The sequence below is a fragment of the Lolium rigidum genome, chromosome 6 (genome assembly GCF_022539505.1).
Source record: "Lolium rigidum isolate FL_2022 chromosome 6, APGP_CSIRO_Lrig_0.1, whole genome shotgun sequence".
NCBI classification, from domain to species: domain Eukaryota; kingdom Viridiplantae; phylum Streptophyta; class Magnoliopsida; order Poales; family Poaceae; genus Lolium; species Lolium rigidum.
In genome coordinates this window covers 212,839,364-212,858,384 of record NC_061513.1, presented here as the reverse complement: position 1 = coordinate 212,858,384, position 19,021 = coordinate 212,839,364, and the positions used below count along the sequence as shown (strand labels likewise).

Below are 19,021 nucleotides of genomic sequence, written 5' to 3'. Positions count from 1 at the left end.
AGCACCATAAGTCGCGTAGCTAAAGGAACCGCGACTAATGGGACCTTTAGTCGCGGCTCGGGAGGCGAACCGCGACCAAAGGCTCCGGGCCCGGGCGCACGGTGGCCAGCCGGTGCACGTGGGGGCTTTAGTCGCGGTTGGCCGGGCCAACCGCGACTAAAGGTGCCCGAAGGCCTTTAGTCGCGGTTGGCCAGTGCCAACCGGGACTAAAGCCCCTCCCCTATATATACCCATCCAGCAGCCAACACTTAGCCATTTGGAGCCATTCTCTTCACAAACTTCACAAGTGAGTGTTAGGTTTGCTTTTGGTTCCTCTTATGCACATAAGGTGTTTGATGAAATGCCCCAAGAGCATGAAACAAACATGATATGAAGTGTTGGAGCCACACTTGAGCTTTCTCATTTATTTTTTCCTCCTCGATCGCGGTTAGCAACTTGAACCTTTGATGTGTCATTGATAAAATATGCATGTGTGTAGTTCATTGTTTAATTTATATTGTTTGTAGCTAGTTAGTTTAACAAATGCATGATGGTTAATTATATATTTTATATTATAATAATGCAGATGAATCGGCAATGGATGTACGGTAACCGACTCTCCGGCGAGTTCGAGTACGGGTTTGAAAGATTTCGTCGTAGTGGCTAATGCGAACAAGCAGTGGGGTTTTGTTATCTGTCCATGTGTTAACCGTAAGAATCGGAAGGGTTACTCTTCCTCAAGAGATGTTCACATGCACCTGCTTCGGCACGGTTTCATGCCAAGCTATAATTGTTGGACCAAGCATGGAGAAAGAGGGGTTATAATGGAAGAAGATGAAGAAGGGGATGATTTCATCGATGAAAGCTATCTTGCTCATTTCGGTGATACTTTCATGGAGGATGCTGAAGGTGAAGGGGAAGGTGAAGAAGAGGCACGTGATGATCCCGTTGATGATCTTGGTCGGACCATTGCCGATGCACGGAGACGCTGCTGAAACCGAAAAGGAGAGGGAGAATTTGGATCGCATGTTAGAGGATCACAGGAAGGCGCCTGTACCCCGGATGCGATGATGGTCCGAAAAAGCTGGGCTGCACACCTGGATTTGTCTGAAATGGAAGGCACGGCAGGTGTAGCCGACTCGGCATTTGAAAACTTGCTGAAAATGTTGAAGAATATGTTTCCAAAGAATAACGAGTTGCCCGCCAGTACGTACGAAGCAAAGAAGGTTGTCTCCCCTCTAGGTTTAGAGGTTCTGAAGATACATGCATGCATCAACGACTGCATCCTCTACCGTGGTGAATACGAGAATTTGAATGAATGCCCGGTATGCACCGCATTGCGTTATAAGATCAGAGGCGATGACCCTGGTGACGATGTTGAGGGCTAGAAACCCAGGAAGAGAGTTCCCGCCAAGGTGATGTGGTATGCTCCTATAATACCACGGTTGAAACGTCTGTTCAGGAACAAAGAGCATGCCAAGTTGTTGCGATGGCACAAAGAGGACCGTAAGTCGGACGGGGAGTTGAGACACCCCGCAGATGGAACGCAATGGAGAAAGATCGACAGAGAGTTCAAAGATTTTGCAGCCGACGCAAGGAACATAAGATTTGGTCTAAGTACGGATGGCATGAATCCTTTTGGCGAGCAGAGCTCCAGCCATAGCACCTCGGCCCGTGACTCTATGCATCTACAACCTTCCTCCTTGGTTGTGCATGAAGCGGAAGTTCATTATGATGCCGGTGCTCATCCAAGGTCCGAAGCAACCCGGCAACGACATCGATGTGTACCTAAGGCCATTAGTTGATGAACTTTTACAAGCTGTGGGACAGACCTGGTGTCCGTGTGTGGGATGAGCACAAAGAAGAGGAATTTGACCTACGAGCGTTGCTTTTCGTAACCATCAACGATTGGCCTGCTCTTAGTAACCTTTCGGGACTCGTCAAATAAGGGATACAATGCATGCACGCACCGCTTACATGAGACCGAAAGTGTACATTTGCCAAATTGTAAGAAGAACGTGTACCTTGGGCATCGCCGATTTCTTCCGAAAGGTCATCCAGTAAGAAAGAAAGGCAAGCATTACAACGGCAAGGCAGATCACCGGCCGAAGCCTGCGGAACACACTGGTGCTGAGGTATTTGATATGGTCAAGGATTTGAAAGTCATCTTTGGAAAGGGTCCTGGCGGACAATCAGTTCCGAAGGGAGCTGACGGGCACGCAGCCATGTGGAAGAAGAAATCTATATTCTGGGAGCTAGAATATTGGAAAGTCCTAGAAGTCCGCTCTGCAATCGACGTGATGCACGTTACGAAGAATATTTGCATGAACCTCCTAAGCTTCTTGGGCGTGTATGGGAAGTCAAATGATACAAAGGAAGCACGGCAGGACCAGCAAAGTTTGAAAGACCCTGATGACCGGCATCCGGAACGGTTTCAAGGTCGTGCCGGCTACGCTCCGACCAAAGAAGAGAAGGTCATCTTTTTTGAATGCCCGAGCAAGTATGAAGGTCCCGTCCGGATTCTCGTCCAATATAAAGGGAATAATAAACATGGCGGAGAAAAAGTTCCAAAACCCGAAGTCTCACGACCGCCACGTGATTATGACGCAATTGCTTCCGATTGCTTTGAGGGGCTCTCGCCGGAAAATGTTCGAGTAGCCATTGTGAAGCTATGTGCATTCCTCAATGCAATCTCTCGAGAAGGTAATCAATCCAGAAGTTCTACCACGGTTACGTAACGATGTGATCCAATGTCTTGTCGGGCTTCGAGTTGGTGTTCCCGCCATCCTTCTTCAATATTATGACGCACCTCCTGGTTCACCTAGTCGATGAGATTTCCATTCTCGGTCCCGTATTTCTACACAATATGTTCCCCTTCGAGAGGTTCATGGGAATATTAAAGAAATATGTTCAGTAACCGTGCTAGGCCAGAAGGAAGCATCGCCAAGGGCTATGGAAATGAGGAGGTAATTGAGTTTTGTGTTGACTTTGTTCCCGACCTTAAGCCGATTGGTCTTCCTCGATCGCGGCACGAGGGGAGACTAAGTGGAAAAGGCACGATCGGAAGGAAATCAACGATATGTATGGACGGCCATTCTCCGACCGAAGCACACCACACGGTTCCGACCAATTCCAGCTTGGTGGCTCCGTACTTTGAGAAACACAAGAATATTTTACGCTCGGACAACCCCGGAAGCCCGAATCCTGGATTAGGAAGGCCCACATGGAGACTTTCGGCAGCTTGGTTGAGAAAACATTTAATGAATGACGATCATGTTGTAGATCAGCTGTACATGTTGGCCAAGACACCATCTTCGACTATAACGACTTTCCAAGGGTACGAGATAAATGGGAATACATTTTACACGATCGCCCAAGATAAAAAGAGCACCAACCAAAACAGTGGTGTCCGCTTTGATGCAAGCAACCGAGAATGGGCAAAAGGTCACATATTATGGTTACATAGAGGAGATATGGGAACTTGACTATGGACCCTCCTTTAGGGTCCCTTTGTTCCGGTGCAAATGGTTCAAGCTAACAGGAGGTGGGGTAAAGGTGGACCAGCAATACGGAATGACAATGGTGGATTTCAACAATCTTGGTTACCTTGACGAACCATTCGTCCTAGCGAAAGATGTCGCTCAGGTTTTCTATGTGAAGGACATGAGTAGCAAACCGAGGAAACGGAAAGATAAGAAAACGATCAGTACATCATGCGATGATCCAAAGCGCCACATTGTTCTTTCAGGGAAAAGAAACATCGTGGGAGTGGAGGACAAGACAGACATGTCAGAAGATTATAATATATTTGCTGAAATTCCGCCCTTCAAAGTGAACACCGACCCAAGCATTAAGTTAAATGATGAGGATGCTCCATGGATACGACACAATCGTAAGCAAGCGAGGGACACAAGGAAAGAAATGATGTGTAATAATTTATTGTACCAAACTTTGTTGAATGGATCATGTGAATTATATTACCCGTGATGTGTTTGGTGTCCATTTTCGAATGATTCAATTGACTCGAGATAGCACCGATGATACATGAAATTTGGAGTGACTAAGTCATACTCCCGCATACATGAAATTTGGGTCTATTTAGTCATACTCCTGCCTAGGCGTGTAATATGCATACTCGTAGTCTTCATAGCCGCCGTCGTTGTACTTGGTAGTCGTCGCCTTCTAAGTTGCCGCCGTCGTCGTCGCCGTCTGTCGTCGGCTGTCGTCGGGCGGCGCTCGTGGCTCGAACCGAGGGTAGCGCAGGCGGGGTATATCGCCGGCCGTGATGTAGTCCATGACGCTCTGCAGAGTCCGGTCATACCACCATAGCCGACCGGCCGGCCTCGTGGAAGTTTCCGGGAGGCGGACCGTCCTCCTCATACCTCGGCGAGCGCCCTCTCACGCCGATTGATGAAGAAGGCGTCCCAAGTATGCTGGTTATCGGGATGCCGAGCGGGGATTCATCCGCTGCTCCGGCGTGAGGTCGAGGTAGTAGTGGTTCGTGATGGCCGCCCGGCGCGCAGTACCACGAGGGACGGGAGGGACCGGCACGCCGCCGGCGCTAGGCTCCGACCGGCGAGGACGCGGTAGCCCGGTGGGCAAGGGTAGTTCGAGGCGCAAAGCTCCTCCACCTGCCTGGTAGGTTAGAGTGGGTGCGGTGGAAGCCATGAGAGAGTGATGAGAGATTGTAGAGATGTGATAATGCTGGCCAAGCCGGGCTACCTATATGTAGTGACAAATGGCGGGAAAAATGGGAGCAGGAAGACAGGAGGCGGGAAGAAAGAGGCGGGAAGAAAGTGGCGGGAAGAAAGAGGCTATACTATTTGTATTTTTGGAATATATTATTTGTATTTTTAAGAATTTGAATTGAATTAGTTTTATTTTTCTGATTTTTTTGATATATTATTTGTATTTTTAAGAATTTGAATTGAATTAGTTTTATTTTTCTGAATTTTTTGATATATTATTTGTATTTTATGATTCTGAAATGAATTAGTTTTATTTTTCTGAATTGAAAAAGAAAAGTAATTTGAAAAAGACCTTTAGTCGCGGTTGGCCTCGCCAACCGCGACTAAAGAGTCCTTCAACAGCGGGAACGAAAAACCGGCGAAAAACCCTTTAGTCGCGGTTGGTCTGGCAAACCGCGACTAAAGGGTACCCTTTAGTCGCGGTTGGCGACCCCAACCGCGACTAAAGGGGGGTTATAAATACGCGCGCGGCGCCAAGCGGCGCGCCAGTTCCTCTTCTTCTCCGCGCCAGTTCGTTTCTCTGCAGTCGATCCGTGCTCGCCGCCGCGCCTCCTCGACGCCCTCGTCGACGCCCGTGCTCGTCGCCGCGCCGAACTCCTCCGCCGCCGCCGTATGTTGCTGCGCGCCGTCGCCCCCGCTCCTCCCTCTCGCCGTCGCCGCGCGCCGTCTCCCCCGGCCCGCTCCTCCCTCTCGCCCACGGCGCCGCCGCCGCTATATCAGACCGGCCGCGCGCGCCCTCGCCCACCGCGCGCGCGCCGGCCGCCTCGCTCGCCCTCCCAACGCCGCCTAGCTCGCTCGCCCGCCGGCGCCGGCGCGCCTGTGTTGCCGCGCGCCCCTCTCTCTGCTTGATAGAGAGATCGTGTGGGGCGCTGGCCGCCTTTTTTTTTTTAGTTTTTTAGTTTTTTTAATTTTAACTAGTTATTTAGTTTTAGAAAAAGGGTAAAATTTGATAATTAACAAAAAAAACAGTAAAATTTGATAATTAACAAAAACGTATATAAAACTTGATAATTAAGAAAAAAAGTAAAACTTGACAAAAAAGTAAAACTTGACAAAAAAGTTAAAAGTTAAAAAAAGTAAAACTTGACATGCACCCCGCGCGTATACGGGGAGGGGACGGCGAGGGGGCGGCGCGGGGTTTTTTTTTTTGTTCGCAGCGAGGGGGCGGCGCCACCGCCACCGCCGCCCCCCTTTCGCCACCGCCACCGCGCCGGTCTCTCTCTCTCACCGTCCATGCTCCTCGCCGCCCTCCTCCTCTCCCCTTCCCGCGCGCCGCCGGCCGGCCTCGCTCTCTCTCACCGCGCACGCGCCGGCCTCGCTCTCTCTCATCGCATGCGCACACGCGCTCGTCCTCGCCTCCCTCTTCCGCGACACCCTCTCCCACCCCTTCCTCCCCCCTCCTTTTGCACCGCTATTTCACCACCGCCACCGGTCTCTCGGTCACTTTTAAAATAACTTAACAAAAGTTTGTCACTTTTAAAATAACAAAAATAACTTAACCACCGCGCGTATACGGAGGGGGCACCGCCACCGCGAGGGTTATGTGTCCTCGGCACCGCCACCGCCCTTTCGCCACCGCCCTTTCGCCACCGCCACCGGTCTCTCGGTCACGCGGTCACTGCGTCGCCCCTCTCGCCTCCCTCGTCGCCCTCTCTGTTTATATGTAGAAGAGATGTGATAATGCATATACACAATTAATTTGTTTTGACTACATGTTTTCAGGATCGACATATGGCGGACGATAGAGCTGACCCGATTATGGACAACTATGATCCGGACGCTGAAGAACATATCTTCGGCATCATAAAAGGCGATGTTCTATATGTGCCGACCGGACAAGAAGAAGATGATATCTCTTCTTATCTGAACCTTGACGGTGAAGATGAAGGGCGCCGTCAGCAAGATGATGCCGAAGAAACGTCGATAAACGACGATCTTCAATTGGAAGTACCAACCACCTCCGGCGCCGAGGTATATATACACATTGAGCCTCTGGTGATACAAACTAACTGATTTGAATAAATATGTGTGTACTAACGCGCGCGACTCTCTTTCTTATTTTAGCCCACGGCCGGATCGTCGAAACAATCGAGTACGTCGTCGTCAAAGCGTGGCGCAACCAAGACGATGAAACCAGGAGAAACATGCACCATCAAGGTTGTCGAGGAAGCAAGCGGCAGGCCGCTGGAGCCCCGCAAGAACGCCACCAAGTTTGTCAGCCAATGCGGAGCCGTTGTTAGAGACAACGTCTCGATCACCGTCCAGGAGTGGAATGAGCCAAAGAAGGCATGTCTTGGTTTCACTTTTGTCGATAAGAGAACAAAAAAGATTGCTTCAACAAGCTTATGGAACATTTCGTTCTACCTCCGAATACCGCAAATACGATGAGGAGGGTAACAAGATTGCGGAAAACAAGGAGAGGTGCAAGCTAGTCAAACAGTTCGCTCTTTCTAAGATGTCCAACGCATTCGGAAATACAAGCAAAATCTAGCCCATGACTTTGTCAAGCAGGGCAAGACTCCGGATTTCAAAGGACAATATGAGAAACTGCAACATGATTGGCCAGAATTTGTGAAGCAAAAGAAATCGGAGCAGTTCCTTGAAATATCGAAAAAAATAAGGATAATGCGGCCAAGAAGGAGTACAATCATATTATGGGGCCAGGAGGGTATCGCCTTTGGGAGCCTAGGTGGGAGAAGATGGAGAACGAGCTGAGGGCGCGAGGAATCCGTCCAGGTACGGAGGGATGGGACCCAAGGGCCAAAAGCTGGTGGTACGGGCATGGGGGATCGCCGAACCGGGAGACAGGGGAGTGTGTTTACCGGGGCAAAATAATTAAACCCACCCAAAAGCTTATTGAGGCAATGAGGGATGCTCAAGAGGGGAGGATCAAGTTCAACGGAGAGAACGACGCCCCGACAAAAGCCCTCGGGAATCCCGAACACGGAGGACGTGTACGAGGCATGGGGCACATTCCGTGGAAAGTAGGGTTCCCCGGAACGATGACCCGTACGGTTACGAAGCCGTAAGAGAAAGATGGATCGGGAAGCGGATGTTGTGGCGCGGTTGGCATTGGAAATGGATGTCATGAAGAAAACCGTGAGTGTACTAGTAGCCGAAAGAGATGCAGCTCGGGCGCAGCATGAAGATCATCCATTGGATCTCGGAAGCCAGCGACGGAGAAGCGGCGTGGCTTCCACGGAGGCCCCACCGGCTGGTGCACCGACGATCGAAATTACCGCACCGGAGCCTCCGGTGGTCGAAATTACTGCACCGGAGCCTCCTCGCTACCCCGTGGACGATATAAAGGAGATGAAAGCATGTCATCCGTATTATCCTATCGGGAACATGTCCATGAAGGTAGCCATCGGCGAGTGCTTTACCACCCGGAGCACTCCACCACAACAACCCCATTCAAGATGGCTATGCTCGTGTCACGGTGGAGGACATAGTCCAAGGGTTTGAGGACCTCGGACATTGACATTGCTACACCTGAAGGGGCGACAAGACTTGGAGATGTCAAGCGCCAGCTCATTCTATGGCGAGAGAAGTTTATCAAGTTTCCGGGCGAGGCGCCAACAAGTCCACCCCCTACGGTGGTGGTGGTAGCGGCGGTGGCGGTGGTGGTGGTGGTGCTTCACCTACACCTCCTTCACGAGGGCCGACGCCGCCCCCAATTCACCTCCGGCGGGTAAGCGACCGCCGCCCCTAGTCCGCCCCGGGCGGGTAAGCGTACGCCGCCCCCAATCCACCTCCGGCGAAGAAGCGAGGCAGCAGTCCCGGATTATTAACCCGGACCCTTACGTACCTAAAAAAACAAAGGTACCGGAGCCATCACCGAAGCCTCTCCCCACGAGGCCTTGGGAATGTAGTGCCGAGGAAGTCGAGGCGGGCGCGGCTGCTGATTTAGAGAAATGGAAGGCGAGCCGCAAGAAGAAAAGAGAGCCCGAGCCCAAGCCGGTATTTTCCGATGAGCAAAAGAAGTGGGCTAAGTCATTTTTGAACACACCGTCCCAAGCCGCAAAGAATCCGCTCGACGACTATGCACGTGAACTTCGTAGGCAAGCACTCGCGTTCAAGAGGAACCAAGAGTTGGCGGAGAAGCAGGAGAAGAAAGCCTTGGAGGAGGCCGAGAAAAAATTAGAAAGGGGAAAGAAGTTGCCCAGCTCGGGGAACAAAGTAAACAATCGATCGCCCCGCTCATAGTGCAAGCCGCCGGTCCGGATGCCCCCGATATCATAGCAAGCTGCGGCAACACATGGATTGACCGTAACGAGTGCCGGAGAACAAGCGGCCACCTTAGGTATCACTCTTCGTGCACTCGTTAGGCCTTGATGAGGCGCCAATGAAGGACGTAGTATTTACATATGTGAAGAATGGCCCTCTCGTCGAGCCTCGCGCGAGAAGAGGATCTACCTCGACAAATGAAAGGTCTCGCTAAATTGGTACAAGGGTTACATAAAACTTAAAAACGCCAAAGACTATATTTATGCGGAAGTTAGATATGAGCATCACTTCAAACATTACTATATAACAATTCATCGGAGTGAATTGTTCCAGCTGTTCAATCCGGGCGAGCTCGACAAATCTATCATCGGTTGCTACGTTCGTAAGTGATTTATTAATTTCTACCCCATCTCGTTCATTGCCCGCACTATATATATATATATATATATATATATATATATATATATATATATATATATATAGTCCTAACTATCTTGTTGTGTACGCTATTATGCGTAATGAAGAAGCGGGAAATGCGAATAAGGAACATCCATGATGTTGGGTTCATTGACCCACACATCGTTAATTCATATGTGTTAGAACACCACCCCGCCGACGTGGAGGAAGACTCTGTGGCGGTTTCTTAGAAAACAGGAACTCAAAAGTGATATTCTATTTCCTTACCATTTTGGGTGAGTGTTTCGTCTTGAGCACATTCTCTTTTGTTTACTCCATGCATGATATGTGGCTAATCGATGAGTTATGCATGATCGTGCATGTATCGTGTCCGCAGGTTCCACTCGGATTCCGATGGTAATTCAATTTCACACCTCCACAGCTTCTCATCCACGACTCTCTGAATATGGATGCGGCGCTTTGGGCCGACATGAGAAAAATGATGCAAAAGTAATTATTTTCATTCATTTGCGCTCTATATCGATCGGCCTATTTCGTTCATTTCCTAATATCAAGTAACTAATTAATAACTCTCTTGTTCATTTAATTCTCTTTGCCTCGTAGGGTTTGGAGACGGTTCGTAGATGAAAAGGTCGGTGAATTCAAAAAAGAGCTACAATTTAGAAGGGCAGTTCCTGGGGCTGGGGATATTCAACCACCGGGGACCAATCTATGTGGATACTATGTTTGTGAGAGGATCCGGAGATACACCAATGAGCGGGACCAGTCGTCTGAGACCAACATCAAGAGGAATAACCTCCGGAAGACGCTTAGTCCAGAAGCTCGCTTCCAACCACTTCAAGAGGAACTAGCTGGATGGTTCACGAGGGAAGTCATCGATCCTAGAGGAGAACACTACGTAGAGGACGTAGAACTTCATATGCACTAAATTATGGATGGAAACTTGTTCAAAATTGTATATGGTCATCCGATATTGAATATATATTGTATATTCCTCTTGAATTCTTTTTGGTTCTAATTTCAAATTTGTTTGAAATTGTACATTCATATGCATGTATATATGTAGTACCGTAGAATATGTGAAACTCCTTCAAAATTAAAACCCAAAAGAAATAAAACAATACAAATTAAAAAGAAACCAGGTTTGGGGGGGGGGGGTAAAACCCTAAACTCGCGGGAGGCCTTTAGTCGCGGCCGGCCGGAAGAACCGCGACTAAAGGTCCTCCGCCCGGCGCTCGCCCGCCGCCCACGTGGACGGGCCTTTAGTCGCGGTTCGTAAGGAACCGCGACTAAAGGGGGGGGCCTTTAGTCGCGCATAATTGGTCGCGGTTGCGCAACCGCGACTAATGGCAGTTGCGAACCGCGACCAATGGCCGTTTTTCTACCAGTTTATGATGAAGCAACTTCGGGGGTGGGTCGTTGCCTCTTTGGGAGGCTAAGGCCATCTTCAGCGGGCCCAACCCAAATCGGTGACCCGAATTTCTGTTCGTCTGAGTCTAGTGAACTGGATGCATCGCGCGGTCTGGCCGACCCGAACAACACTCACAGCGGCGCGGCCCATTCGGTCCGGCCAAATCATCTTGCATTTCTCAAATGGTGCATACATATTGGCAGATTTGCTTGAAGCAAATAGAACTTAAAAACATAATAAAAACAAAGTAGAAACTACATTATCTTCGTCTTGGTGTCGTCTAGTCGTTCTCATTGGAGTGGTAGTGGCGGCGGCACATGGTCTCGTCGAAGACCTTGACGTTGAAGTCGTCGTGGCAGTCGTACTTGAAGACGACGAAGTACCCGACGTCGATGGTGTGTGAGCGAGACGAAGCTCCTCCAGGCGTTATGGAGGAACATCTGCCCCTCGCCATCGAACATCACCTCTGCGGGCCACAGGTCGGTCGCGCCGCCGGGCACGCATAAGAGGACATGGTGGGGCTCTTGTCCATCGACGATCGAGGCGAACCACAGGCGCAACCTGTCCCAGCTCATACACGGGTGGATGGTCACGCCAAACTCGAAGCCGGAGAGGTCGATGACGACGCGCTCGGGCGACAATGATGGCGACGGCGACGACGACTCTGGTGGCTAACTCTGGCCTCTCCCGCTACTCCTTCCTCATCGGCCTCGGATGTGGCCTCTCCCACGCCCATGACCATGGCCCGGAGGCTATCCTAGGCACCCTCCCCTCGAGCCTATGCCGTCGGTCATTGCTGCGGTGATGCTGTGCTGGTGGTGGTGGTGGGGAATGGAAGATGAGCTTGTGGAAGAAAATAGCCGCCGCTTGCCCGTTATAAAGGGCCGAAATATTGGATGTCGGCGCGTAGAATGAAACACCAGCTTTGATGGACGACGGACGACGCATCCGCAGTAGGAGCGCGGTGTGTCGGGCATCGCGGCCAGAGTAATTCCATTAGTGGCCAAAGGTAAAAGACCGTTAGGTCGCTTTCATGCGGGTTGAAGATGCACGCGGGTGAACACGGAAGGACACGCTCACGGATCGATTTTCTAAATTTGGTGAACGGATGTGTCGGCTGGACGGGTCGCCCCACAAGCATGCACGGCTTGTCCGGTCATCCACGCAAACCAAAATAAACATTACTGGATGCATCGAACTCGCTGGAGATGCCCTTAATGGACACTTTGGACTACGCATGATAGCGTTGTGTGTAAGGATGGCAATGGGCAGAGTGTGGGCAGGGTAAAGCAATACCATACCCATACATGTATAGTCAATGGGTACAAAATTCTACTCATACCCGTACCCATGGGTATAAAACTTTACCCATACCCATACCCGGCGGGTACCCGTACCCATTAGGTACCCGGTGGGTAGGTTACATTGTACACAAGTTAATCACAATTTTACATTTATCGATAACAAATTCGATTAAAAAATTAATTATTTCAACTCAATAACAGGTAGTTGAGTACATAATAATTAATATAATATAAAAATAACATTCTCATATGCTAACTCATAAGTCAACAAAAATAGATGTGTCACGTATGAATTTAACAATAAATGGGTAGGGTATAGGTATACCCGCGGGTACGAGATTATACCCGTGCCCTGCCCATGACTTAACGGACATGATATGGGTACTACCCATGAGCATAAAAGTGTATCCATAGTTCCATACTCTGCCCATGCTAGTACGGTACCCGTGGGACCGTGGGTACCCATACCCATGGGTAAAATTGACTTAGTTGTGTGTTGTGTGACCCATTTCACATTGTCCAAGCAAACCACTTAACAAATCGGAGCCCACTAGTACTTCATTTTCGGCGATCCCCTGCTCCAAGAGCGGAAACTCCAAAACCCTAAACCCATGGCGGCGCTCACCTCCTCCGCCGGCTGTCGCCTCCTCCGCCGCTTCCTCTCCACAGCCTCCGAAGTAGCATCGGAAGCTATCCCCCCCGTCGCTAAGAAGGAGGCACACCCCGTCCGGAAGAAGGTGGCGTCTAAGGCGGCGCACGGCGTCGCCAAGGACGCGAAGAAGGCAGCGCACCCCGCCGCAAAGGTGGCTTCGGAGTCGGCGCGCCCCGTGGAGGAGGACGCCAAGAAGGCGGCGACCAAGGACTCGCGCCCGCTGTACCGGCGGCTGTCGGCGCTGGGGAACGCGGGGGAGGGGAGCGTGTCGGGGGTGCTCAACAAATGGGTGCGGGAGGGACGAGAGACGCGCTCCGTGGATCTCGAGAGGTATGTCAAGGAGCTCCGCAAGTACAAGCGCCATCCCCAGGCCCTTGAGGTATGCTACAGCCCGCTCACCTTGACATCCCAACACGCTCCTTCACCTTCTCTTCTGTGCTCTGTTAATGGTGTTTAGGCCGGGATTGGTAGCAGAAAGATGACATTTTTTTATAGCAAATTGCGATTCTAGTAACAATTTGCTCCCAAGGCATTCATTATGTAGGACATGTGGCTTTAGGTCTTGTTTACTTCTAATGTATTTGAAGTGTACCCAAGTGAATTATCTTTGATCCCCAAAAATCCCCAATAGTTCGTTTACCAAGCCGGGTTTTGGATGGAATAATCCCAAGATATCCTCCACAAACCCCTTCATTTTTTGTCTTGATTGAAAACTCTCAACCATACTATATTGTGCCAGAAGAGTATTTGAGGGGATTGGGTGAAAGCGAGGGATTCACCAAATCCCCTCCCATCCCCAAACCCCTTGGGGGTGGAAATACCAGAGAAGTTAACAAGGCCTTAGTGCAATGCCCACCAAACTATCCCAAATCGTCACCGCGCTATACTATATCATTTACTTCAAACTAAAACATGATGCATCGTTTCATGCAGAGAAAACAAATCTACACAAAGAACTAACGCTCTTAAAATTGTCTGTTACATTTGAGTACTTCTGATCATCAGCTTCAGAACTTTATTAACATCAATTATAAAAGAGAAAAAAAAAATCAGCTTATACCTTTTCAGATATGGAGCGCGGGAACTCCCTTAAATGCTCATGCCATATTCTTCCTGGGCATTTCTCGGGCCGGGCCGGGCTTCGGGCTGGCCCGAAAAAAGCCCGACGGGAAATCCTTGGCCCGAGCCCGGCCCGGCCCGACCAACTTTCAGCAAATTTCGGCCCGAGCCCGGCCCGCGGCCCGAAAAGCCCGATTTTTCCGGGCTGGCCCGACGGCCCGGCCCGATCTAGTGGTCATTTTCTTTTTCAGTGGCCGAGCCCGGCCCGATTTAGTTACGGGCTGAAGAAAGAAGGCCCGAGCCCGGCCCGATAGAGAGAAAAAGCCCGGCCCGGCCCGGGATTTTCGGGCCGGGTCGGGTCGGGCCGTTCGGGCCGGGCTTCCCATGCCCAGGTATGTGCCATATCTTATCACCCTTAAAGTGAAGCATTGCCGCAGCACAACCATAACCATCATGTTTCCTGTGTTTTTTTAAGATACATGTTCCCACGAGTATACGTAATGTACGGGCTCTAAAATATGAGCTTTGCTTCAGGTTCTCATGTCTATAAATAACAGTACTACATTCACCTACTCCATCTTTAAAAAATATAAGTAATACTGGCAGGTACACACCAAACGGCATTTAGCAAAACTAAGATACTGCAAAACAATGTTTGGATCAAACTTTAGTGACCTTCGAGAAGAACAATATTGGATATGCCATCCTTTGTAAAGTTAAATAAATACAATGAAATTGTCCGCTGAATCCGATCATCATAGGCTTACTACTTGTAACCTTTTCTAAACGAACTGAGATAACTTAGCACATGTAGGGGTGGGCATGTTCCATATTTCTACATTTCTTAAAAATTGCGAAATCATTTTCAATCATTTGCTACAAATATTTTGCAAGACTCAAATAAGGCTTCACTACTTAGGCATATTCACACAGAGTGTTTTCATTTCTTTGAAGTAGATAATTGTGCATCATAACAATGAGATGGGAATCAGTTTCACTAATTGTTAATTTGTGTTTAAGATGAGACTGAACTCAGTCAGTTTAGTTCAATCTTTTATCATATTTTCTGTTGAATTGCATGCCGGCTAGCTGTTTTCGTAAATAGAATGTTCAAAAACAAAACATACATATCAAGATGAAATGTCTATGCATCCCATACATAAGAAGGATCATGTTTCCAATGCTTTCTTGAAAGGATACATGGTCCATTTCTGTCAGCAATCACAGGAAACACCTGTCAGCCAATGATCCCAGTCATCCCTGCACGATACACCCTCCGTTCCTAAATACAAGACGTTTTGGGAGTTCAAATAGAACTCCCAAAACGTTTCAAATTTAGGAACGAAGTGTGTATAACCTTAATTACTAACAAAAAGATAGCAGAAAACGTTTCCCCCTGACACCACTCTCTGATTCAGGCAAGGATTTCTCTATCATGCACCAAACCAATTTTCCTTCCCTCCTCCTCTTGGTTCTTAGGAGCTTTGCAGACCTTGACACAGGTGCCTTGGTTATTGCAGACATTGAACTCGTTTCCAATCCCTGGACAGCGGTGCTCACTATACACCACGTCATCCACCGGAATCCCCTCTGGCTGTCTCGTTGCTCCTGCCACTGCCTCCGCTGCCAAAGCTGTTGTTCTATTTGTCACCCATGCCGGCGCCGACGCCTTCTCCTATTCGAGAGTTAGTGGTCAGAGGATAACTGATGGCACGGACCCTAGGAGCGCAGCATCTGGTCCGTTGCTGCGGAATTGGAGGAAGAGAAAAGGGGGGAGGGATGTGCGGGGATTCTAGGGTGGTCGTGCCCAATCTAACCCGGCGGTGATCCCGCTGCTCATCTTGATCTGGTGGGATTTGGGATGATGTGGGCCGATACAGGTATCGTGGGAAGGTCCACATATCCCACATAAGTTTGTTGCTAACCCGTGGGTGCCCGCTTACTTCTTTATGCTGGCTCGGGTAACCGGCACCACGGGCGTCCCACTTGCACCCTAAGATGTAGCTGGTGCAACCAAAGAATATTGTCAAACGCACTGCATGAGTACCTCCCGCATGAATTTTCCAGAGCGAGGGACTGCCCTTGGATGCTAGGATTTTCCAGACTCTTGATGGAACTGAACTTTATTCTCTGAAATTGATGCATTCCTAATAGGCTCTAACTATCAGCAAAAGGTGTTTAGATTTTCTTTTCACTTGTCTCTAGTTACATGGGGCCGTATACTCACATTATTTTTCTTTTGCTTCCACCGTCTCGGCTTTCAACAACAGAGCTTTCTGTTACCAGTATATTTATTTGATACTGGATGCGGCTCTACAAAAGCAAGGCAAGAATTGGCTTGCCAAATTTTTGGCCAACAAATCGTGCATTCTCCCGTGGCCAATTAAATGTGCGCTTAGGGTACGTTCACTTCTACGCCAATGCTGGTCTAACCAAAATATTGGCACGTCCATGAACTTCCGGTGCTGCTTGGTTGGGCTCCGAATAATTGGTAAGCCTGAGCCAGCCCATGCGTGCCAACGCGTTTATCACACCAATGTGTGGGCCAGCAGGCGGCGGGTGAAATCGTTCGCCAAAATATTGGATGCCAAATTTTGGTAGGGCGTGTCGGGTCTCCAAACATACCTTGTAGACATCTAGGTTTTTGCGACAACAAACCAATCAAGAATCAAAATATGATGGGTTGCCAATCATTTGGCAAGGTCAATGTGGGCACCAACCAAACACACACTCCACAATCAAGGTTAATTTTGCATGCTATAAGAGCAAATGCTTTGGCGACATTGGTCACTACTTTTCTTAGCGGTAATAGAATTTGTGAAGATTCTTCGGACTAGATTCCATGAAACGATTGTGCAGCACGTTTACATCACATCAGTACTCAACCAGTCTGCTGGCCTGTAGATTGCTTGATCTGTTTCAAGGTTTTCTGTTGTACGTATAGAGTAATATTGTTCTCAAGCAGAGCAGCGAAGAGATAAAATGTGTTTCATGTTCCATATTTCAATAGCTGTAATAATATGTTATCACAAATATGCACTCAGTTGTCTTCAAGGCCAGAAAATGTTAGCTTTTAGTATGGCTGTAGCTGTCAACTCACTTGTTAAATATGCCTTATGTTTGTACTTCTGCTACTGGCGTTTAATTATGTCTGTATTACTTATGCAAACAATTTCTTTGTTTCTGGCAGTTGATGGATTGGATGGTTCATACCAAGGGTATGAACATGTCATACACTAACCATGCAATACGTTTGGACCTCATTTACAAAGTGCGTGGCATTGAAGCAGCTGAAAAGTATTTTGATGGCCTTCCTGATCCAGCCAAGAACCATCGAACTTATGGTGCACTTCTCAACTGTTATTGCTCATCGAAAAAAGAAGAGAAAGCAACGGACATCTACCGGAAGATGGATGAGCTTGGCATCTCATCCAGTACTCTGCCCATCAACAATCTGATGTCCCTTTACATGAAGTTAGGCCAGCATAAGAAGGTTGCTAGCCTATTTGAGGAAATGAAGGAAAAGAATATTAAACCGAATAACCTCACATGCTGTGTTCTGATGACCAGTTATGCGGCATTGAACAAGATAGATAATGTTGAAGAAGTTCAAAAAGAAATGGAAGAAAGAAATATTCTAGGGTGGTCTGCGTATAGTACACTGGCTTCCATCTACTTGAGTGCTGGTTTGGTTGAAAAAGCAGAGTCTGCTCTGAAGAAACTTGAGGGCCTTGTTGAAGCTAGTGATGGCAGACAGCCTTTTGATTTCCTTATGAGTCTATATGCTTCAGTAGGCAATTTGAGTGAGGTCAACAGAGTGTGGGACGTGGTTAAGGACACTTTTCCAAAGGTGACTAACACAAGCTACTTCAGCATGCTCCAAGCTCTTCTAAAGCTCAATGATGCTGATCGCATGAAGCAGATTTTTGAGGAATGGGAGTCTAATCATGAATGCTATGATGCAAAACTGACTAATGTGATGACTCGAGCCCATCTGAAGAATGGCATGGCAAAAGAAGCAGAGCTGTTGTGGGAGAAGGCCAAGGAAAAGGGTGGCAATTTTGACTCTAAAACATGCGAGTTGTTCCTCGACCACTACATGGGGACAGGGGACATGAAATCAGCACTCAACTGGGTCGAGAATGTGACAAAACTCCCCAAGAAAACAGCGAAGCTAGATCAGGAGAAGATCCACAAATTCTCCAAGTACTTTGAAGAACAGAAGGATGTCGAAGGTGCAGACAGGTTCTGCCGCTGCTTGAGGATACTTGGGTGCATTGATGGCAAAGCATACGAGTCCCTCCTGCGGACCTATCTGGCAGCTGGTCAGACAAGCCGTTCCCTCCGTCAACAGATCAAGGATGATAAGATTGAGATATGCTACGACATTGGGAAGTTACTCACGAGGATGGGCGACAAGGGACGGTGAAATACCGATTTCAGCCCAGAATTTACGCCAGTTATTTCTTCTGATTTATTTCATGGATAGCAGAAAGCAGATGTTACAAGATAGAACAGTTGTCGGCCCTTATTTTGACACATGGTTGAGCTGATGTTCCAGCTTTTGCTTCTTTCTCATCAAGAAGTGGGAGGCAGGCCGTAGCAAGGAGATTTTTACTAGTGCAACGTGTAGTCTTGTCTAAGGGGGCTTTGTCCTGCAGTTTTTTTTTTGGTTGCTTTTCTTCTGTATGTAATGGCTGTTTCAGACTTGCGGTACTGAAGCAAGAATCCTACTACAGGGTCGTTTGTCTTTCCATCTCTGCGTGCCATCAGTTTGATGCCCTGACGGTGATATGTCCATGCTCGTCCGAAGTACAGTGTGGATAAGTCTCTGTGAACAGGGAGGACATAGGCGGTGGACTAAAGTTGTCGACAGGTAACGTCTCATAGCTTCCTCTCGTGTCATTCAGTCTGAAAGTAATCAATTAGGTAACCACAGATTTGATAAGTCTTTATCCTGCCAAGAAATAGTTTGCTTTGCTCGTCTCCAAGAACTCGACGAGAAAATAGATCACAATTTGCGTGTTTTTACATGTTCTCCCTGCAAAAAGATCCTTGATCAAACAACACAATACTGAAGTAACTGGACCATAAACGAGAGCATATCACATTCTTCTGTTGACATTTAAATCCAAATATAACCATAATCCCTTGGAAACGATAGCATTGTTTCTGCTACTACACCATACTACCTGTAGCACAGTAGTAGTAAACAATAGGTCAC

At 48.4% G+C, this 19,021-nt stretch overlaps 1 protein-coding gene across 1 annotated transcript; it reads left to right on the top strand.

The window, feature by feature from the left end:
* Positions 1 to 12,645: 12,645 nt before the first annotated feature.
* LOC124661686 (pentatricopeptide repeat-containing protein At4g01990, mitochondrial-like) lies at positions 12,646 to 18,529 on the top strand. The gene is made up of 2 exons (XM_047199564.1): positions 12,646 to 13,117; positions 16,988 to 18,529. Exons 1-2 carry the CDS (start codon positions 12,698 to 12,700, stop codon positions 18,224 to 18,226), a joined length of 1,659 nt encoding a protein of 552 aa, XP_047055520.1. The 5' UTR covers positions 12,646 to 12,697; the 3' UTR covers positions 18,227 to 18,529.
* The last annotated feature ends 492 nt before the right edge of the window (positions 18,530 to 19,021 follow it).

What these genes read in the sequence shown, in the direction of transcription:
- LOC124661686 (XM_047199564.1), top strand. Translation starts at nt 12,698, where the DNA reads ATGGCGGCGCTCACCTCCTCCGCCGGCTGTCGCCTCCTCCGCCGCTTC. An exon ending in GCCATCCCCAGGCCCTTGAG is followed by an intron (nt 13,118 to 16,987) that starts GTATGCTACAGC and finishes TGTTTCTGGCAG; the next exon opens with TTGATGGATTGGATGGTTCA.